This window comes from Abramis brama (genome assembly GCF_963993115.1).
Source record: "Abramis brama genome assembly, chromosome: 10".
Lineage (NCBI taxonomy): Eukaryota > Metazoa > Chordata > Actinopteri > Cypriniformes > Leuciscidae > Abramis > Abramis brama.
In genome coordinates this window covers 17,976,705-18,001,014 of record NC_139972.1, presented here as the reverse complement: position 1 = coordinate 18,001,014, position 24,310 = coordinate 17,976,705, and the positions used below count along the sequence as shown (strand labels likewise).

General features: G+C 37.5%; 1 protein-coding gene across 1 annotated transcript in view; it reads left to right on the top strand.

Annotated features, from left to right (window-relative positions):
- Window positions 1–1,566: 1,566 nt before the first annotated feature.
- sorl1 (sortilin-related receptor, L(DLR class) A repeats containing) overlaps window positions 1,567–24,310 on the top strand; it is a 61,718-nt gene continuing 38,974 nt past the window's right edge. The window contains exons 1-6 of the mRNA XM_084126550.1: window positions 1,567–1,866; window positions 8,657–8,773; window positions 12,834–12,962; window positions 15,154–15,315; window positions 15,605–15,672; window positions 19,710–19,884. Of these exons, the coding sequence (XP_083982676.1) occupies window positions 1,582–1,866; window positions 8,657–8,773; window positions 12,834–12,962; window positions 15,154–15,315; window positions 15,605–15,672; window positions 19,710–19,884 (936 nt within the window). The 5' untranslated portion in view covers window positions 1,567–1,581. The remainder of the gene's footprint in view (window positions 1,867–8,656; window positions 8,774–12,833; window positions 12,963–15,153; window positions 15,316–15,604; window positions 15,673–19,709; window positions 19,885–24,310) is intronic.

The window sequence follows — 24,310 nt, the reverse complement described above, 5'->3', positions numbered from 1 at the left end:
CTCTCGAGACCGCGTTGTGTCATTAGTTTCCTGTGGCCGAAGAAGAAAGTCTGTCAAGATAATATTCTCATATACAATACAATATTCTCATAATCTCAATACATCACAGCCTTCTTAACCATCATCAATATTACGACAAACATCTGTGTACATTTCATCTGTAACTTGAGTCCTTAGTCGCCACAAGTTTGTTACATAAGTTACACAACACAAGAGTTGACCTGCTCAACTTTTTAAATTAAACCAAGCGATAAATCTTACTTACATAATATCAATAAATCTGATTAAAGAAAAGTGTTAGTTAATAATGGAATACCAGTTGTTGGAGAGCTAAAAATAAATACAAGAAAATAAATTAACGTTACCGTCGATAAATTCGGTCGCCACAGTTCAGCTCTCACATCACATACCAACCGCCACTGCTTTTGAACGGGCAATAATCGCGCGCAACTGACCTTTTTCACATTTTCGAGTTTCTCAAAGCAGATGTCGTCATACAACTTCTATAAAGAGAGAATACATTAATTTTTGTGTGTGTGTGTGTGTGTGTTCCCATTTGCTCAATTAATAAAAGAAAAACTCCACAGTAGTGTTTTCACAACTTTCAAAAAGAGGAAAAAATATAAACACCCTCACAGCAGCGTTAACTATTTTTTGTTGTTGTAATTTGATGCAAAGATAATATATTACAAAGTATAGTGCTATAAATATACATACATAAAAAATTAAAATATAAAAACGTTGCAGGGTTTATGATGCTGATGACCGGTAAAACACATCGCCATCACAGTCTGTGTGCGTCTCGCGTCGCGTGCAAACTGGATATAACTGGATTGTATGTACAGTACTCTAACCTTTCCCGTAATACGTGCACGCCTCTTACAACCTATGCAATTATTAGTCACAAAATTAGATATATGTTTTATAAATATATCATGTCTTTACAGATTCTGACCAGCAGATGGGGGTGTTGGACAAATATAGGCCTAACTTACACAAACGAACTCAAAACGGATCTCTCGAGGTGATAAAAAGATCCTGCGAAATAGGTGATGAGGTGGGGCTCTCGTGATCGTTATGAATACAGTAGGACATCATCTTATTTAATTGAAAGCGTAAGTAATGCCCAAAATGTTTTTCTGAACTCATGTCAGTATGGTTTAATAAACGAATTTTAGGTAAAGAATGTGCTATAAATATAAAAGCGTATTGGCATTGGGACATTGTGACCCTTTTCACAATAAAACACAGTAAAATATGTTTTTTTTCCCCCTAGTTTTTTACTTAAAAGAACCCTTTATCATTAATAATAAAATTAATTAATTTACCCTAACACATTTTACCCCGATTTTAGGGATGGCGTTGATGTAAAATGTTCTTTTTGTGAAACCGTCCCCGCCCGAATCAATCCTTTTCTTTTTTTTTTGGTCTTGCCAATCTACAGTTTATGTAAACCAGCAAAAACAAAACATCATGTGCCATGATCTGTATCCATGGTAATGAGTGTGAATGTGGTTGACCGCTAGAGGCGCCCTGTCACACACACACAACACACACTGTTGAACACAGTCATACACAAACATGGCGTCAGGGCAGACACGCAAGATGCTGCCGCTCAGTCGCTGTGCCATGTATCTGTTATTATTACTCGTTCCTGGCGCGATCTCCTCCACGCTTCGTCTTCACCATGACCAGAGATTCATGCTACCACAGGACAGGGGTTTCTCCCGAGTGAGTGCACACCTGGAACATGCAGAAAGTCGCGTCGTGCGTCTGGAGCGAGAAGTCACGGAGGCTTCAGCCGCGCACCAGCTTCGCGTTCGGCGGAATGCTGCTGGATCACCCGTGCCAACGGTTTATGGAACGGTAAGCGAGGTTTGCATTCATTAGGTGTGATTGCATATAGGCAATAATGGCAAAAACGTAGCTTTTGCATAACCTCATAAAATATTGAATTCAGTATTCCCAATTGTTGTGCACCATTCACCTTTGGTTTGCACGCAGTCACCTAGAAGTGTAATTGACCTGTTTGTCAGATGAAGGGTTCTCGCATGTCCATTCATGATTGAAATATAAAATATTACTTCTCCGATGAGTAACGTTAACGTGTTTTACCTGATATCTATTTTTTTTTTTTTTGAATGTACTATATAAAAACGAAATCTTTTACATTTTATATTCTACAAATAATTTGTCATTATGACAAAAATGAATAAATGCTTATAAGAAGAGATGTTATATTTTGCTGAACAGTGTGGTCAACGAGACGTGAATTTTAATGCAGTATTTTGAATCACACGTCAATGATTTTAAGTTTTGTTTATGTTTGTCATAAAACATACAGTACCATTTTCCCTTTTATTTTTATTTTTTGGTTTTTGGTGATGCTAATTGCGGATGTTCCTTCTAGAATAATAAGAAAACATTCAGTTAGCATCTAATAATGATTGAGATTTTTTTATGTGTTTAAATATTGCGTAATATAAGGGAGACTGAGGCTAGTTATTTTGTTTTTTTCCCTCCAGTGAATATTTCTCAGGGTAGGTTTAATTCTGAACGAAAATTTCTTTATAAACACTAACACTAAAATCTTGCCTAAAAAGCCTTTGAACATTTTCACAGTTATTGACTAGAAAAAATAAATAAATTGAAAATACATGAACACATTGTCACGTTATGTGGGCTACGTTGGTACAACCTAGCCTGCCACTATACAGCCTATTGTAGGTTTTTTGGGCAACATTTAGATGGTAAAATGATTTTGAAACCCCGAACAAAAAGGTAAGTGTTTTTTGACAACTAACTAAACTAACTAATGTTGTTTGTTTTTACACTGAATGGTTTATCCTTAATGTCAGTGTCTTGGGAATTAGAAACAGACTCCAAAAATCTGTGTTCCTATTAAATGTATGACACAGTGTTTCTTTGTTTGTTTACCGTCAGGATGCAGCTTTATTACGCAATCAACCAGAGAGGCATAACTGGTTACACAGTCTTGCTGGGAAATTTCCCAACCAAACATTTCACCCCCTCAAGCATTTTGCTTCGAGATGTTTGTTAAGTCAGCCATGCAGCAGCTCCTAGTTTTGCTTTTTCAATTGTGCCTTTGAGACCTTGAATGGGTCAAACCACTGAATTTTGTCTGAAAAATAGTCGTCTACAGAACAGGATTGTGGTTGGTAGCGTAAATACAGGTATTGGGTTTTTGCAAGAGCTCGCTGACTTCAGATCATGACCTCAGATTCAGAACACACTTATCTACCACAGCATGTGATGTTATTATCCAAGCTATGAGGTTTTGTGACTCACTTGTGGCGATACAATGTAAAGTAGAGGTATGATGTACAAATTTTTTTTCTCAAAATGTCAAAAACGTCAAACTCTTAGGAGGGTATTATACTGTTTTATAGTTCTTTAATGCTTATGCAGTCGAAGCAGTGGGCGGCCACTAAGATTAGTGACTTTTCCCCTTTTCACCCTGTAGTGCGTACAGGAAATCCTCTATGAAGTGTTATTAGTGTCCTGGATGTAGTCCATAGCAGTTGATATGAGGTGAATTACCCCCCTCAGATGTTCCAATTAAGATCTCCCATCTGTGACCCCCCCTTCCTTCCTTCTCTCTTTCAGACCTTTTGGTTTATGTGTTGTTTTTGGCACATAGGGAAAAGCAGTGTTAGGTAAGAAGTAACAGACATCAATCCACTCTTTTGGTCTATTCAAGTAACCTAGAAAAAGTCCCCATGCTCTGCCAAGAAAAGGATATACTCTGTCTTAAAGGGTCTTTTTGTTGTTATCTTTGCAGACCTGTTGTGACGGACAATTACTCACCAAGTTTAGAGAATTATGACAGAATCATTATCAAAAATGCAGTTTAGTGCCAGACCCCAAGAGTTGACCTTTGGCGAACTTTGTAGCAATGGGTGTTTTTATTGCGTAAATAAAAGCCTTTATCAGTCCCATCTGTTTTATTTATTTATTATTTGACACATTTGGTTATACATTTATTGCTTTTTTGAGACTTTCTTCTTTCATAATTGAATGGGAAATATTTCAAAATCTTGACCCAGCAGCCCTGATTAAGCAATACTTGTTCTTAGAAGAATGTTATACATTCAAAACAAGATTTCCAGGAATTGTAATTCTTTTCATGGGCCTTGGATCTTGATCCATTCTGTTCCCTTGTATATTAAGCCACGTTAAGTAAACTGCTGGCAAGCAAATGCAATTTTGTTCTAGTATGTGTAAAGTATAATGCAGAATCATTACCATAGAGTACTACCCAGAATCTAAATGAGACTTGACATTCCCTCACCTTTCGCAGGATAAGCCTGGACTTACTTCATGAGTCATGTAAAGTCAGTATTTAATCTTATTTGGTAATATTTTTTTTGACAGTATGCCAGTTATGGTAAAACAATATTATATATTTTTTTGTATTATGTGCCTTCCTGTTGTAAATAATGATGCAAATGACCCTAATTCAACTTGGATTCCATTAGTATTCCTGTTCAAACACGTACGACATTTAAGCAGCCTTACTTGCAGAGTATTTTAGTTTTGTTTTCTGTGATAAGAAAGTTTAAAACCCTAGGGAAGTAAGATGGAGGGCGGTGGATATGTTTATAATTAGTGGAGCATTACTGGAACTTCTCTGAACAGCCTGCTGGTTTACTTTCGGTTTTCCTGAAGTTGTCTTCTTGCATTAAACTCGAGGTGAAACCAAACGGACACAGATGAGTCATATAATCTTTTTTGGTTCTTTTGGGCCTGACCAAAAAAGAAAATGATACATTTAGTTCTGGTTCGCTTAGCGTTGACAGTTCACACTGTCATTTTTAAAGGGGTCATATAATGTCATTTTTGTACAAGCTAATATGATTCTTTAGGGTCTAAATTAAAAGTTTGTAATATACTTTAATTAAAAATTCTCATTAGTATTGTAAGAAAACACTCATTTTACCTGGTCAAAAACAGCTCTGTTTTCAGCACGCCGTTTAAGTGCATGTGTCTTTAAATGATAATGAGCTTTGCTCACCCCGCCCCTCTGTTCTGTGCTTACACCGTTTAAAATAATAATACAAAAACCATAACGCGTTGTTCATTATAAACGTGGGATTATGAATTATATTGAGAACGTCGTACATAGAAAACATGCCGTAATGTACCCTGAGTGTAAAAATAGCCGCATTCATCATGAAGCGTGCGGCGCGTGCTATGATTGACAGCTCGCTCACGAGGGCGCGAGGGCGGGTCTGTGTTTGAAACGCTTCTGTCAATCAGCCATCGTGGGAGGGGCGTCGATATTGTGACGTCACAATATCGAACAGCTTGATTTGAGACAGGAGGAAACATATAAGAAGATTAAAAAAAAAACACTGGATGGATTTTTATCATTTTATGATGGTTGTGTACAGGCACTGCCAACACACATTTCAGTACAATCAACTTGTAAAAGTGCATGTACCATTATATGACCCCTTTAAGACCAAACCTAAAGATACAAAAAAAGAAAACTCATTTTATGACGGAACATCCAATACAATGCTTTTGTGCTGGAATAAATGCGCTTGTTGTATGTGCGTACATGTGATGGAATTTTTACCAGCTGAGAACTCGTGAAGAGCTTATAAAACGTGTAAAGGAGTCAAAATTGCAGCAGGAAATTCTCCGTTGTGCACACACAAACAAAGATCTGCTGCAAGGAGACAGCGTTTTCGTTGCCTGTACCGATAACTGAACTGTACCGATTACAGTTATAACTGTACCGATTACAGGGCGAAAAATATATATATTCATATTTCAGTCTTTCTGCAGTAGAGGTCGTTTTGAAGCGGACCGAGACCCACTTTTGTTAGGAAGGCAGCGTTCACACCTATTCAAATGAACCGCACTAACAGAGCAATCGCACCAGAGTTTGTTTTAGTCAAACCAAACCTGGCAAGTACGAACACAACCTGAAACACAACATAAACATAACAAGAAAATTATAGATGAACCTAATATAATTTCTTGTCAGCAATTATTGGTTTAAGATGACTTATTATGTTTTATGTGAAAATCAAAGGAGAATGAAAAGTTTTCTTTTCAGTATATTTACTATGTGCGAATGGATTTAGTATGTTGATTCATTAGCATAACACATCGCTGTAATGGTCCCATAACTTAACCATACTGCAATAATGAAACAGTCCTTTAACTGTACTTTAAGCCTTTAACAGGATAATGACTCCTCGGTTTTCCTTTGGTTACGGCCACAGTGTTATTAAATGTGTGGTTCACCCATATTCAAAGTGAAACTCATATGGTTGGTTGCCAGAAAGGCAAGTTGTTGAACTGTTGGCCCAAACGTTAGTGCTGCAGAGATGATGTCATGGTTTCAAGCTGTGCGTTGCTTGAAGCGATGGGCCAAGGTGCTCTAGTGCTTCCACTCTCTCGTTCTGCCTCCTTTCCTTCTGTTTCCCTGCTGAATAATACATAAGAAACTGAAAAAAATTCAATGATTTAATTTTTTCTGTCTCTCATTGCTTTTTCATCTAGCGAGAAGGAATATTAAGTTATTTGCACTCGTCTTACTGTTGATGCTTTCAGGATATTACGGTGTCAGTTTAAAAGAGGGCACTGTTAGATTAGCAGAAAGTCCATTTGCAAGATAACCAGAAGTTGCAGACAGGCATTTAACTCTATTTGAATAAGCAGACCCAAGAGTTTGCCAGGCCGAAATGGATCAGGTTGCAACCATTTGCTCTTTTACAGTGTTTGTTGGCAAAGTGGTGGGAAAAGCTCTTCTACACGTACTGATGAGATGAAAACGAAACTGTTTGTAGAGATTAATCAGCTGTTATAAAACCAAGTGTCAACCATAAACCATTCGAAGTACAAATTGACATTTTCTCCACGCTAATTTGGTCAAACGTTCATTGGTTTTTCCCATGGGTGTTCAATGAACTGTCTAATGGCATTTTTTTTTTTAATTGATTAACAAATTAATGAATAAAAAACATTTGCACACAGGTAATTTAAAAAAAGAAAAGAGTTGGCAAATGGATTAAGAAAAGCCAATGTTTAAAAAAAAAAAAAAAGCACTTTAAAGGTTGCATTAAAATGAGTTATCAATGTATTATTTTATTGTTATATTTAATTCATTTTAAATGTTTAAAAGTTTTTTACTTTTCAATGTGCATTTTTTTTAATAATAAATTGATCGATTCCTTCTTTTTATTTGTAAGTGCCGCTTTTAGTACTCCAGAAACTCCCAAACTGTATCATCTAAACATTGTTCTGTTTGTTTAAGCAAAAATTAAACTGTAACATTTACAGCAATGGTACGAGTTTCGGACAACTGGGCAAACTGGTTGTTTGACTGGTGGCAGATAGAATGTGATTAAATATACCTCTACTTTGAAGAGTTTAAAATAAATATGTTGGACAGGTTAATAAACTGGAACATTGTTGAAAAATGTTGTTACGCATCACATTTTGAAAGTAACATACTTTATTATGCGAGTTAAATTAAATTTAATACCTTTTAGGAAAAATATGGATTATACAGCTGTCATATTTCATGAATAGAGGTAAAATAAAACTAGTCTTTGAGGCTATATGTAAAACCACTGCTGTAAGATTTCGTAACAGCTCTGTCAGTCTCCTAAAGTCTCTCAGTTGTACTAACATGCTGCTTGCCAAGCAGGCCTAAAAGACAGGGAGATTTACTGCCTTGTCATGGTGAATAAAAATATGACTGTACATTCAAGGTGAGGTCGTTTGAGGAATCACTGTTTGTACGTTACAAAAACAACCATTCCCAAATGAATATCAGTATGCCTCTTTTGCCTATGATGTGTTAAAAAAAAAAAATGCTATAGCATATGAAAGTATTTTTCTTATGTTGAATGTCTTCTGCTTTTGGTTGTCTCGTCTGTAATGTGACCTGTCTATAATGTTAAGTAAACTTGTTGTTTGCCAGTGATCCACAACTTGTTCCTCAGACAGGAAAATAAGTGGTGTTAGAGCTTTTTGTTCCTTTACATAAACAACCTTTTGTAGCTTCTCTTTTATGTCTGACAGGAGATATTGGAGTAGAACCCATTTGAGGATGCCATAGTCCTCATGCAGAAGTTTGAATTAAAGATGAGTTCTGTTCTTAGTGGAAAGAGAAGAGGGGGATGGACATGAAAAGATGAGAGACATTTCTTTGTTCAGCAGATCAGATTGGGACACCGCAGCCAATAGTTTCAGTTTCCCTGCCGTTGTGGTCTAGCTCAGCTCGCTCTGTTTTTTTTTTGTATTTGAGGTTGTGTTTGTTTTCTCAAAGGCTGTCAGCCTTAAGTGCCAGAGACACACCTGTAGTGTTTTATAACAGTATACACAACAAACTCAAGGTTGTCAAATACAGTTTCATTTTAGCTGATATTACAAATGCAGTATGACTCTGGTGGATAATTACCCAGTGAGAGAACCAGAAACTGGTACACGTCTTTGAAAATAAGCTTTGAGTGAGTTGTGATGTGTTATGCCTTGACAGCTTGATTTGTACTGTGGAAACCTGGATGCTTGTCTGACCACAGCAAAATAAATTAAAGCTCCACTTAAAGCAAAATCCACTTAAAGCTAGTCAGCTACATTTCGATTAGTTGTTCATCATATTTTGCATTCACAGGCAAACCTGAACGATTCTCATAATCAGATGGTCGTCCACTGGGCTGGGGAAAAGAGCAACGTCATAGTAGCGTTAGCCAGAGACAGCGTTGGTGCCACCGATCCCAAGACCAGCTCCGTGAGTATACCATTTTTATCCTAGATCATTTCGAAAAGTTTCTTATCAAATGTTTTTTTCTTCTTTTTTTTTACTTTTTTTTTTACTTCCGACATATACAGTGGCTTGCGAAGTATTCAAACCTCTTAGTTTTTTTTTCACATTTTCTTTTATGTTGCTGCTGCCTTATGTTAAACTACTTTACCTTTTCTACACTCCATACACCATAATGCAAAGCAAAAAACTGATTTGTGATTACTTTGCAAATGTATTAAAAATAAAAAGCTGAAATAATAACATTGCATAAGTATTCATACCCTTTTCTGGGACATATTTCGCTCGAGAGCATTTCAATTTTGCTTGTAGATGTTACTACACTTTGAGTGGAGTTAACCTGTGGGAAATTCAGTTCAATGGGTATGATTTGGAAAGGCATGCACCTCTCAATAAAAGGTCTAACAGCTGAAAATGCATATCAGAACAAAAACCAAGCCATGAGGTCAAAGGAACTGCCCCTAGAGTTCAGAGACAGGATTGTATCAAGAAGACACAGATCTAGGGAAGACTATGAAAAAAATCTGCTGCATTGAAGGTTCACAGAAGCACGTAGCCTTCGTAATCCTTAATGGGAGTAGTTTGGAACAACCAGGACTCTTCCTAAAGCTGGCCTCCTTGCCAAACAATTGATGGAGAAGGGCCTTGGTTAGAGTGGTGACCATTTGGGATGAACCGATATGGATATTTTGGCCAATACCGATAATTCTTTATTTCGAATGTCGATATATTGGCCGATAAATCTAAATTCTTATTTTTAGATTGAGAGACTGATTACAAAAACAAAAGTCTCACCATTAAAGGTGCATTGTGTAATATTTAGGATGATCTGTTGACAGAAATGTAATATCATAACTATGTTTTCAGTGGTGTATAAAGACCTTACATAATGAACCGTTATGTTTGCATTACCTTAGAATGAGCCATTTCTATCTACATACACCGCGGGTCCCCTTACATTGAAATAGCCATTTTGAAATGCATTAAAAATGAAAAAATATTGGCCGATATCGATATGGTGTCCGAAATATCATACATCCCTAGTGACCATGATGCTGATGGTTCTCTGGTTGAGCTTCATGATCATATATGGAGATGGGAGTAATTTACAGAAGGACAAACATCACTGCAACACTCCACCGATCTGGGCTTTGAGTGCCCAGACTCAAGCCTCTCCTCAGTGAAGACACATGAAAACCCACTTGGAATTTGCAAAAAAGCACGTCAAGTCAAGTCACCTTCATTTATATAGCGCTTTTAACAATATAGATTGTTTCAAAGCAGCTTTACAGTGATAATAGGAAATTACAGTAACAGAGATTGTTTTGGCTATACAGCAGCTCTAGAATAAAGTTATTGTCCAGCTAAAGTTTGTTTTGATTGATTGATTCACTTCCGTTGCAAAGATCATTAGTTATTAACTTAGTAAGTTATTAATGCTCATCCACACAAAACAGTGCCTGGTGGCTCAAGAATGCAAACCCTGAAATAGATTCCAAGGTGCAAGCCTAATTTTTTTTTTAAAAAGGTTATCTCTACGCAAACCTCAAAAACGCATGTTTAGTCTATAGGTATGCGCGTTTGAATATGTATGTGCGCAGGCGTGTAGTCCTTTACAAACCAGCCCTCAACAAACTACTTGTCTTGCCTTAAAAATGTATAATAAAGAATTAATTATCGCTTCCGTGTAGCCACGTGAACCGTAATTATCCTGACAACGTTTTATCTGTACAGAGGTGAAGGGAAGGAGGCCTTCACAGGGGAGAGACTAGTTGACACTTCAGGACTGCGTTGTCGTCGTGTCCAGGCGCAGGTCCTTCATCAGATCTGGATACGGCCTGGATCCTGCGGACTGCAGTAAACCTCGGGATAAACAGAGAGACTAATATTAGCGTAGACGCCATCCTTCTTATGATGTAACAAGTACATCAGGATTTATGGGAAGTGTTCCCTTAAGGACTCTCTCTGGTCTGATGAAAATTAAGGGGTTTGAATACTTTCGCAAGGCACTATATATATATATATATATATATATATATATATATATATATATATATATATATATATATATATATATATATACACTATATGCTGTAATGGCGCTTTTCCACTGCATGGTACGGCTCGGTACGGTTTGACTCGGCGCGGAACGGTTCGGCTCGCTTCGCTTTTCCACTGCGTGGTACGACTCGACTCGGTACGGCACGGTTCGGTTCGCTTTAGCTCGGTTGCTTTTCCACTGCAGTTAGTACCGCTTCAAAGTGGGTGGGACTGATCGTTATAGTTGCCGTCTCTACTGCCATGATATCATCATATTAAATGCGAATTTTTCATTCCGTGTTTCCCCATCCACTCCTCGGCAACCAACGAGAGGAACGTCTGCACCTCGTCCACTGACCACGATTCAGCCATTTCTTTTTTTGAAGTTTATACTCTTTTTTAAATTTTTTTAATTTTTTTAAAGCAAATACTTTTAAAACAGGCGCTACAGCGTTGGCTGTTGTCTACTGGTTATTTAAATCTAGCGGACGCTGGTAGTGATGATTCTGTCTGACCAATCAGTGATCTGCAGTGTTTTCACGTCACATTTTAGTATAGGTACGGTACGCTTGGAACCTCAACAGAGGTGTTACCATTTAAAGCGAGCCGAAGCGAGCCGAAGCGAGCCGTACCGTACCGTACCATGCAGTGGAAAAGCGCCATAAGGTACCAAGAATATCTACAGGAGTCATACAGATGAAAGGCCTCCCTCTGTTCTTCAGTTCCCTGCACTTTTATTATATCATCTTAAATCCTGCTGATGTAACTCAAGGCCTAAAAAGACTGTTTTGTGACCTTGAATGGTATTTTTCTATCTGCATGGCAATAATTGCGAAGTTTTCAATAATTGCAAAGCTTTTATGTAAAGTGTTATCTAATGGAAATGCGAGAACAAAAGTGGTGCGGTTATACTTTATGGGGTGCTGGAGCGGTTATCTGCTCATCTCTGAAGTGCTCTACAGGTGTTCTTTGTGAAAAACAAGACAAAGAAAATTAAAGCAAAAAGAACTCCAAATGCAGACGAGTTTCTTGTATGAACTGAGATGATGGTTTATTTTTAAAAGATTAACTGCTACATTCTTTGAGCCAAATTCTAGCAGATTCACATGTATCCTCTTTTGGAGAATACAATCCCAGAATGCACTGCAATGCAATCTGTGAAATTTTGCATCCAAGGTGGTGGACATGAATGAAATAAAATGAAATGATATTCACTTTATTGTCCTCGGAGGGAAATTTGTCATGGTCTCATAAAACGTACATTCCCCTGCCAATTGTAAATGTGTAAAAGAACAATAATGCCACCTAAACCATCTCACAATATAATTATAACAATAAAAATGTAACTAACATGCGAAAAAAGCGATGAAAGAAATGTTGATTATGAAGAAACAACAACCAATACTGACAAATATTGATAAACATAGTTGAATCAAATTAAAATGGATTATTGTGCCCAAGAAAAATTTGATTATCAAACTGTAGGCTCAGCAACACTATCAAACTGAATTGAAATCAATTGTAAGCAGAGTCTCACATTTCACACAAAGAACATTATTTTTGACCATATGAATTATTTATTTGAAAATCAAGCTATTAGCTTAACAACATTCTAATATCAAACTTGGATTCAGTGCTAAATTAAGGAGCATTATTTTTGTGACGAAAGGAGTTTTTTTGTTTTTTTTGTTGTTGATATTTTTAGCTTAGCAACATGCTAACATCAAACTATTGGATTCAGTTGTAAACAGTGTCTCATTTGTAGCTAACTTATAAAGTGATATTTTTGTGACATAAGAAGTTGCTTTCTAAGTAAGTACCAAATTAGTTTCATATGAAATGGTTTCATTTCATTTGCCATGTTGACTTAGAAGGCAGCAGCCTATGTAAACAGACAGTAAACAACAAGGCAGCTTCCTAGGTTTTGGACCAGAGCTACAATTTCTGCGGTGTATGTGGTTAAAATTTGATATTGTTTATTTAACAGGTGTACGTGTCCTATGACTATGGAACCACCTTCACCGACGTATCAGAGAAATTTCAAATGCCTGGGGACCAGGAGGGCAAGAAACAGGTCATCTCACAGTTTTACCACAGCCCTGCTGACAACAAACGAGTAAGTGTGTGAGAGACATTAGCTGGACTATCAGTGTGACATACTTGAGTTGTCTTGTCTTTGTGAGTTTAAGCCGAGGTCATGCAAGACCGCTGTGACACAAACCGCTTCCTGGCCATCTGCAGCTGTGACCTTCCACCACTCCAATCGGATATACACCCACAGATGGTGTTATCCAAGAGAGCAACTCCAAGGGCTGGGTAAAAATACGAGCTGCATCCTTAGTCTTTGCCCTTGCCACCTACCGTAACTAACTGCTCCATTGAGACTTTACGGGGGTGCAAAGGCTCATGGGAGTTGGAGTGAGGAGCTGCAGATGTGGTAGAACCGCTGTGGGACTCTGCATTGCGTCTTTGCAGGGGCTGACGGCAGCAGACGGTGACCATTCATCTGGAGTCAATGATGTGGCTGGCACTGCAGCTGCCGCTTGCTCCTGCTGCATTGGATTGGATTGAAGCTAAAGCATTACTAGTGTCATTTGCAAAGCTTACAACTTCTTAGTAGCAAAACAGGGCTGTTTAATTACATTTTGAGTGATCAGAGTAACTTGCACTGTCGGTCCACTGTAGAAAGAACTCTGAGTCTCGATGGGATAATTAAAAGAGATATTGGCTACGTGCTTGTGCTGTTTGTTGTGGAATATTTTAATGCATTTAAAGTAATAATCCTGACGTAAAATCTCATGTGAATAACTGTAAATAATGAGCTGATAGTCCTTGAAGACATACTGGACCTGTTTGTTTGATTGATCTCTTTATAGTGGCTTTGACTTGCAAGTGTGATTGGATTTTCTAATGATTCACTATTGACTTATTATTATAACATGAATATTGATCTCAATTAATATAGTATTCACTTTATTTTTAGTAACTATTATTATGTAATAATATTAATAATTAAAACCAACATTATTTCTGTTTTTACTTTTTAACTATTATTATAATATTGAATATAATTATGAATTATTATTTATCGTTTGGCTTGTTGAGAAGAGGTGTGTTATTACTTCTCGAAGCTGTGTTGACCTGGCCTTGTGCTAAGCAACCACTCAGAACACTCTGGCATTGTGTCACATAGTCTGATGATGGTCACGGTTAATGCTGGAGATCCATATGCTCTACTTTCTCTTTCTTCTTTTTCCACCTATTCTTTCATATTTCAGTAAAGCATTAGGTTTCTTTTTAAGTCGAGTGTTACTGTTTCAGTCCCAGTCCTCATTGCCTCTGAATCTGGAGAGAGAAAGTGCCCTGCTTCCATAACCAGGCCATGGAGAGGACAAAGTTTATTGGGAAGGCTCTTAAATGAAAGATCAAAGAGAAGGGAGGGAGATTAGAATGGCAGAAGTGCATAATCTGAATAATTCATATTGTAAAAAATATGTTTTTTACTATATTTAAAATGCTTTGATGTTCTCGTGGTGCCAGTTGCCTGAAATAAATATCTATTAATTATAGATCTTCTGTTGTGTCATCAACCACTACAGAGGTTAAACACCACCCTAATGTTCCCTACCTGTATGATGTGGAAAGCAAAAGAAGACATTTAGCAGAATGTAGAGGCTGCTCTTTTTCACACAATGAATGTGGATGGTGATTTTTTTTTTTTTTTTTTTTAATGCCAAGTTATAAAAAGACAAAAAAGCATCATAAAAACAGTCTATATGAGTTGTGTACTCTAGGTCTTTAAGACATGCAGGCCCATATTCTGGTCATTTTACATTGCACATTTTTTACATTGAGTCAAATGGACTACTTTTATTGTGCTTTTTGGTGCTTGCCATTATAAACCACCATCTACTTTCATTGTATGGAAAATAGATGCCATGCATCTCTTTTTAATACAATAAAATGTTTTTTTGTAACATAATCCCCTGGTTTCACAGACAAGGCTGTTTTAACTGAAAACAACTTGCACTGACATATCTTAAAATATGCCAGTTCCATTGTTTTGTCTCAAGATGCACACCAGTAATAATGTTTTTTTCTAAGGCATGTTTATAAAAGCTACTGAATGTCCGGAGTGAACTAAGGCCTTGTCCTGGCTTTATCTAGCCCTGTCTTTGAAACCAGGCCTAGGTTGAGTATATGATGACAATATTTTTTATTTTGGATGAACTATGCCTATAATTGTTTTGTTTGTGCTGAATTTACTTTTCTTTTTTTAAATGTCTTTTCTGATTTTCCCCTTGCAGTACCTATTTACTGACACCACGAACGGTTACCTGTGGAACACCTTTGACTTTTGTAAAAGTGTTCAGGGTTTCTCCATCCTGTTCAAGCCCACAGACTTACTGCTGCACAGTAAGAGGCCTAACCTGGTCCTTGGTTATGACGGTTCTCACCCCAATAAACAGGTATGATCACTGATGCTTTCCTTCAGTACTGTGCTATTTTGTATATCTTGTGTCCAGTTTTAATAAGATGAATGGCACTGCCATTTAAGCCTTCAGCTATTTGTGGAGATTGCCCTTTTGAATTTTGCACTAAGCAGCATATTTTGATTTGAGGAAATCAGCCGTAATTGTCATGTGAGAAGCTGGTTCATGACAAATGTTTAAAGATATTAAATGTTATAACCGAAACTGCTGACTCTTAAGGACTTCTCTTTTTTTCTGTTTTCTTTTTTTAATTTCCATTGGGCAGCTGTGGAAATCAGATGACTTTGGTGAGACGTGGGTGTTGATTCAGGAGCATGTGAAGTTCTACTTCTGGTAAGATCAAACACCTTGAGGGTGTTCTGAATGTGTCCATCACAAAATCTGTTTTTGTATATTAAAAACATATTAGCTTTTCTAGAAGAAAACTTATTTTTCCTGCAAGCAGCGGTAACAAAATGCTACATTGCTGTTTTTTGTCTCATCAAATTAAGGAAATAATCATGGTTAATCATGCTTGCCTTGAATTTTGATTCATTTTAACAAAATGGTTAGTTCGACAATTCATTCGTTTTTAACGAACCAGTTTAAAAAAACAATATACATTCTTTTATTCCACCATGATTGTAGTAATGTACAAAATTATATATACACACACACACACACACACACACACACACACACACACACACACACACAGTAGTCAACATTTTAAGTCAAAGTTATACATGAATTTTGAACAATACATGGTCTTGTCTTAGGACAACTTTGATTAACTTTTTTGATCCACTTCAATTGTTGACTACTGTATGTATATATGTATATATATATATGGATGGATGGATGGACAGATAGGTAGATAGACACATAGATAGACACATGCACACAGATATATATATTTGATATTTAGTATGAATTGAATGCTGTGAATAGCTTAAATGCAGTTATCTACTTATTAGGAAACACTTCAGTTTAAGGTCCAATTCTCACTATTAACTAGTTGCTTATTAACATGCATATTACTAGGATATTGGCTGTTTATTAGTACTTATAAAGCACATATTAATGCCTTATTCTGCATGACCTTGCTCTACATCCCTAATCCTAACCAATTCCTACCCAGTACCTAAATGTAACAACTACTAACTATTAATAAGCAGTAATAAGGAGTTTGAGGAAAAGTCGTAATTAATAGTTAGTTAATAGTGAGAATCGGACCCTAATCTAAAGTGTGACCACTTATTATTAGTATCCTTTTTCAAGTAGTAGCTTAAGTATACACTGATTTCTGAATAACACTGAAACCTGGAGTAATGGCTTTTGAGCGATAGTAATTTAGTTACTTTCGTTTATGAGCAGCTTGTGGATTGACATACTGTACATACAGTTCTCTACATGTACGTGTGATCTGCTTTGATTCCCCTTTTGTCTGTGAGATATTCCAACCCACTGCGCAGATAGCATTTCATACATGGCTCATTACTGTGGTTTTGATTGCTGTCTAAAAGAACAGGGTGTGAGTTTGCAGCTCGTTGATATCCTAAGCAATCGAAATGGCAAATCCAGTTCTTGCTTTCCACATTCTTCCATACAGGAATTTTGCAACAGTGTTTGTAATTTGAAGAGGGTTCAATGCTCTGTGCTGTCTCACTCAATTTGCAGGTTTATGTAGGAATGTGAAACTCTTGCTTTGGATTGCAGCCAGCACTCAGTGTTTGCACAATCAGGCACTGGCATCGAAAGCAAGCAGCAAATAGAAATAACAGAGTGGCTCTTATTGCTATCCTGTTCCGTAAACATTATGCCATAGGATATGATCCAATCGGAAGACCGGAGCTAATTAGAATGTTATGACTCCAATTCATCACAGACGGGATTATCGTTTTTTTTCTTTTTTACTTTAGCTCAAATTATGTCTTTAAGTGTCTCTGCCAGAACAAATTTGTTTTGCACATTATTGCAACAGAATAGTCGAAGATATAAAGGAAGTGGTCAGTGTTTTCAAGCATGTGGGCTGCCGTCCAGAGTGACAGACTGCTTGATTGGGAAATAGTCGGCTGTGGATGTTTCTCAGACTGCGGCCTTATGAATAATTGATTGTGTCTACCAGCCGTGACCCATTTCATCTGCTGGAGTGGCAGTCAGTGACTGTGGAGACAACATCAAAGACCCTCTGCGATGGCCCTACACAAATGACTCGAGAGCTCAGAGACCGACTGCACCATCACTGCAGCGATAACCCTTCTGTTCTTTGCTCTGAGAGCTCTCTCAGACTGTGCCCGGCTTAGGATTGTCACATTTCAAGCTTCCCTTTTTCCGATTTGACAGATGTTTTCTTTTCCTCGAGAGGGTCTTTAGAGAGGGTGATCAGGGAGTGTTGCGAGCCAGAATCAAACCTGCGTCAGATGTTGGATGTCTTTTAGGGATGCATGATATATCAGTTCCATATCGGTTATCGCCTGATAATAAGAATTTTTTTAATGTAATTGTTCTTGCTCATTTACTTTTTTTAACATTTAGTTTACTTAGTTATATTAATCTTTAAAAGCACTAAAAATGTACACTGATAAATGTAATCTTTAGCAAATCTCAAAATGAATATGCAGTTTTTATACAGCACATTATAATGTTGTGATGCCTAAATTCAATTGTAGCATTTAAACAGTCTAATTTTTTTTTTTTTTTTAAACATACAGTACTAAATTACAGTACCATTCAAAAGTTTGGGTTCAGTGAGATTTTTTTTTTTTTAAGGAAATAAATTAATACTTTTTTCAGCAATGACACATTATTTTAAATGAATCTGAACTACTTTGAACTTTTCTTGTTTTTCAACTGTTCTTAACATTAATAATAAGAAGAAATATTTCTTGAGCAGCAAATCAGCATATCAGAGTTTCTGAAGGCTATTGTGACACTGAACACTAGAGTAATGATTCTGAAAATTCAGCTTTACCATCACAGGACTAAATTACATTTTTATTAGATTAAAATAGAAACCAGTCATTTTAAATGATAATAATTTTTCACTATTACAGTTTTACTGTATTTTTGATCAAACAAATGCACCCTTGAGCGTGAGAGACTTCTTTCAAAAACATCTCGTCAACTCCAATCTTTTGAAGGCTTGTGTTTTGTGTCAGTTATTAGCCTAAGAATTGTTGGTTTATTGGTGTCGGCCAGAATTGTAATATTGCTGCATCGTAATTAAACGTATACATTTCTAGCTTTGTAGCAGTCAGAAGGAATAAGGAAGTCCTGCCAAACAGCTTAACTACTGTTTTAAAGGTCAGCAAACAGACCTTCAGTTCAGTTTGTGTTTGTGTTTTTCTGGGTGTGAATTGTGTTGTTTGTTGACTGTATTCTCTGAGTTCTCAATTGGCTTTCAGTTTTAATCTAGACAAACCAAAGGCGGAGCTGCAGGGCTGGTTAAAAGAGCTGTAAGCCCCTGTTTTTATCCGTCTCTCACTCCGCTGCTCGACGTGCTAAACTCCCAGTTGTGAAATAGAAAGCAAGCGGGCGAGGTTTGTGTTTGTGTTCCCCTGCGAGATAATCCCTTTATCCTCTAGCTTGGTGATTTAAGAGCCAGTCTGAACAATCAGCACCTCTCTGTGTTTTCAAAGAGGAAGGGAATTCAAGCTGTTGGTCAAGAGTGGAGAGAGATTCTCTCATCCATTTATCTGAAACTGCTGCCCATTCCTTCGTCTGTAGTCTCGATCTCCCACACGCACCCTGAATAATTTATCAGTAACATTGTGCAGAAAACAGGCGAGGAAATTTGGTTCAGTGTAAGTTGTTAGGTGTGAAGTTGCTTGAATTGGCTTGGCAAGTGGAAGTACCTATTGATCACGTATGATAAATGTAGCTGCATATGCCCTGTACGGATTTTGCATTGTAGCACATTGCATGTCATTAGGAAATACAATAGAAAACATGTTACTTTATTATTGTAATATTGTATATTATTTTTGAAGCAATGTTCAAATGTTTGTGGTCAGTAAGATTATTTAAATGCTTTTGAAAGAAGTCTTTAATGTTAGTAAAAACAGTAATTTTGCGAAATATTATTACAACTGTTTTCTATGCTAATATATTTTTTAAATATTATTTATTCCTGTGATGACAAATCTTATTTTTCAGCAGTCATTACTCCAGTCTTCAGTGTCACATGATCCTTCAGAATTCATTCTAATATACTGATTTGGTGTTCAAGAAAGTGTAGTGTTTTATATTAAGACACATTAATATGGAATTGGTTGCTCTCTGAAACCATTTAAACATAAAATGGAACATAAATGTATGCTTAACAAAACAAAAACATTGTGTTAATGTATGTCCAAAATATGAATGTCCAAGTCTTTCTAATCCCCTAGGGGTGTAGAGCCACATGACAACCCCACCACAGTGTTTGTCCAGCGCCACGAGCCCCAGGGAGACTCCATCATCCTCAGCAGCACGGACTTCTTCGAGCAAAACCGTCAAGTTATCCTAGAGAAGGTGGACAGCTTCCAGTTACGGGACAAGTACATGTTTGCCACCACAACCAGGGTAAGGGTACATTCCAACCATTAATAATTTGTAGCTTCATGCTTTTAAATAGCAAAAGAAGGGTAGAATAAGCAGCGCTGAGCTAGAGTTCAAAAACTGGAAATGTGGAGAGTGCCGAGAGTCAGATCCGTGCCAACTCCAGCTGAATGCCTCTCCTGTGAGTGTGAGTAAACACTCCTCTGAAGAGCTGGAGGAACGATCCCGCTCAAGATGAACAGGCAGTGATAACAGGCTTATGTAAAGCCATGGAATCGGATAAGGAGGATTCCTGGTGTGTTTAGCCAACACTGAACTTCTGCCCTATATGACAGAAGGGTAATTCAGACAGGTGACTCTAGTTATTAATCTGGGCTGGTAACCAAAAGCTTACTGGTTAGATTCCCACTGGGTCATTGTGCCCTCAAACACAATAATTACCCCAGGAGGCACAGCCTGTAATGCATGAACTGTAAGTTTTTTTGTAAAAAAGCATCTGCTGATTATGTGTCTGTGAACAGCAGTTGTACGTAGACTGTTCCAGAAGGTAGGCGGTTTAGTTATGCTTCCTCCTAAGAGGCCAAATTTCGGCCAGATTCTAAGGCAGCATTGTTTGTAGCCATCACAGAGAAAGCGAACCAAGAATGCGTTGCGACAAGCTCGATGAAAGAATAAATACAAGGCGGACGAGAAATGTTGATTTTATATATACAGTGAGGAAAATAAGTATTTGAACACCCTGCTATTTTGCAAGTTCTCCCACTTGGAAATCATGGAGGGGTCTGAAATTGTCATCGTAGGTGCATGTCCACTGTGAGAGACATAATCTAAAAAAAGAAATCCAGAAATCACAATATATGATTTTTTTAACTATTTATTTGTATGATACAGCTGCAAATAAGTATTTGAACACCTGTCTATCAGCTAGAATTCTGACCCTCAAAGACCTGTTAGTCTGCCTTTAAAATGTCCACCTCCTCTCCATTTATTATCCTAAATTAGATGCACCTGTTTGAGGTCGTTAGCTGCATAAAGACACCTGTCCACCCCATACAATCAGTAAGAATCCAACTACTAACATGGCCAAGACCAAAGAGCTGTCCAAAGACACTAGAGACAAAATTGTACACCTCCACAAGGCTGGAAAGAGCTACGGGGAAATTGCCAAGCAGCTTGGTGAAAAAAGGTCCACTGTTGGAGCAATCATTAGAAAATGGAAGAAGCTAAACATGACTGTCAATCTCCCTCGGACTGGGGCTCCATGCAAGATCTCACCTCGTGGGGTCTCAATGATCCTAAGAAAGGTGAGAAATCAGCCCAGAACTACACGGGAGGAGCTGGTCAATGACCTGAAAAGAGCTGGGACCACCGTTTCCAAGGTTACTGTTGGTAATACACTAAGACGTCATGGTTTGAAATCATGCATGGCACGGAAGGTTCCCCTGCTTAAACCAGCACATGTCAAGGCCCGTCTTAAGTTTGCCAATGACCATTTGGATGATCCAGAGGAGTCATGGGAGAAAGTCATGTGGTCAGATGAGACCAAAATAGAACTTTTTGGTCATAATTCCACTAAACGTGTTTGGAGGAAGAAGAATGATGAGAACCATCCCAAGAACACCATCCCTACTGTGAAGCATGGGGGTGGTAGCATCATGCTTTGGGGGTGTTTTTCTGCACATGGGACAGGGCGACTGCACTGTATTAAGGAGAGGATGACCGGGGCCATGTATTGCGAGATTTTGGGGAACAACCTCCTTCCCTCTGTTAGAGCATTGAAGATGGGTCGAGGCTGGGTCTTCCAACATGACAATGACCCGAAGCACACAGCCAGGATAACCAAGGAGTGGCTCTGTAAGAAGCATATCAAGGTTCTGGCGTGGCCTAGCCAGTCTCCAGACCTAAACCCAATAGAGAATCTTTGGAGGGAGCTCAAACTCCGTGTTTCTCAGCGACAGCCCAGAAACCTGACTGATCTAGAGAAGATCTGTGTGGAGGAGTGGGCCAAAATCCCTCCTGCAGTGTTTGTTTGTTTGTTTGTTTATTTTATTTCAACAGGGACAATGTGCAAAAAACATTAATTAAAGATGCCTTGCACCAGATTTAGCCTAAGCTAGTTTCCATCTGCAGTCCCTGAGCAGGTGAATTACAATACAAAATATACAAAAAATGTATTTGACCACTCAAATGCAACTATTAATTCATTCAATCAATCATACACCCATTACAGCCACCAGTCCTAAGGTGTGTGCAAACCTGGTGAAAAACTACAGGAAACGTTTGACCTCTGTAATTGCAAACAAAGGCTACTGTACCAAATATTAACATTGATTTTCTCAGGTGTACAAATACTTATTTGCAGCTGTATCATACAAATAAATAGTTAAAAAATCATACATTGTGATTTCTGGATTTTTTTATTTAGATTATGTCTCTCACAGTGGACATGCACCTACGATGACAATTTCAGACCCCTCCATGATTTCTAAGTGGGAGAACTTGCAAAATAGCAGGGTTTTCAAATACTTATTTTCCTCACTGTATATATAAACGTGTATTTAGTTCAATACTGCAACTAATAGATAAAAATAGTTCAGTGTAATTTAAATTATTGGATTAAGTTGCACATGTTATATACATATATATATATATTTTTATTTTTTTTTATATATATTTCACACATTTTTATGTGCAACTTAATCCAATAATTTTAATTACACTGAACTATTTTTATCTATTAGTTGCAGTATTGAACTAAATACACGTTTATATATATATACTGTCTCTTGAAAAGGCAGTTGCTAACAAGTGTTGAAATGGGACTAATGAGGTTGTCAGGGACATTAAACGTCATCACTCTTCTACTCGCTAGTCCACTTTTACAGCCTCATTATGTTTATAACTGCACTCTTGTGAACTATTCCAACTCAGACGTTCTAATTTAAAGATTATAAAGTTTAAAAGAGTTGTGGGAAAAGCAAAGGTGGTGACGTTGAAGTCATGCAACCGTGGTGTAGATTGTTTATATCTTTATCTTTTCACTTCTTCCTATTGTTAGACTTCAAAATTCATAAAAACTTTCTTTAATTGTGAAGATTATCTTTATGAACAAACCATGTTAGAATCATAAACTTTTGTTGGTAAAAGAGATTATTTTCTGCAATAGTCCAGTGGTCAACGGAAAAATCCTATTGGCTTTCTGTCGAAGGAACCTAGGATGACGCTACAGTAACTTCTAGGATTTCCTACAAAAATACATCATCCCTGCAACACTCTATTCATTGGAATTTTAAAACCATGGACCTTGTTTAATTTTTATTTGTGCGTTTATATAATTCCTTGCAGATCTATGAATTAAGAATGTCATCTAAACAAGCCGAAACTCTGAAAATGTGAATCCTGCAGATTCACTCTCTCTGGACTATTTATATATTTTTGTAATTTAGTTAAGGTAAACTCTAGCATTATTTCAGAATTTGTCATGAGCAGAAACAATGTATTGTGATTGTTTTTTTGTATTGTAAGTCCAGCCCTGCAACACAGGTCATCAATCAAGCTGTATCTGTCAAACTCTTATTAGCATCACATCCAAGATTGGGAACACAATACAGCTTAAAGTATTTGTTTTCAGTTAATATGCCTCCATAAAGTTTTGCATAGTTCCTGGTTTCTGAAACAATGATTGTCTAGACCTCATGTCTATGCTGACCGCAGCTAGTGTTATATTTCAGTGTAGCGCTCACCCTTGAGTATATTCAGTGGTTAATCATTTCCACCCCACATCAGCTGGCATCTCACTAACCTCATCCCACAGCAAACGTCTGACTGCCCAGAACTGGATGAGGCATCTGTCAGGTCACACATGGCACTGCCAGGTTGCGTAAAGCAGAAGCAGACCCAAGTCACCCATTAAATTGGAAAGAAATGTGTAATTTATCTGCGGCCTCAGAAAGCCAGAGACTCCGTGGGAGTTTTAAGGGCTGTTTATGAGCATTGCTGCGCGGATGGCACAACCGCGGCCCTGGACGGCGTGCCTGCCTGACAGCTCTGATCTATGTTCCGTTAATGAAGTTGTGGCTAGGTTTCCCTCGGGTGCTTCTAACCACTCATGCACCACTTGTATGCGTTTTGCTGCCCAGTGCCGCCATATGGTCCCATCTTCAACACTGCGCCATACTAACGGCACCAAAAGAGTTTTATAATTGCTTCCATTGTTCTTGTTTTGTTGAAGTAAAGGGATGTCAAATGCATCAATGAAAATTGTCATCATTTACCTACCCTCATGTCCTTCCAAACCTATATGACTTTCTTTCTGGTTTGGAACACAGAAGAAGATATAAACTGTTTTTGTCCAAAGTATAAAATATAAAAGTTTGGTTTGGAACAGCATGATGGTGAGTAAATTGACAGAATTAAAATTTTAGGCTAAACTGTCCAAAGGCCATCTGAC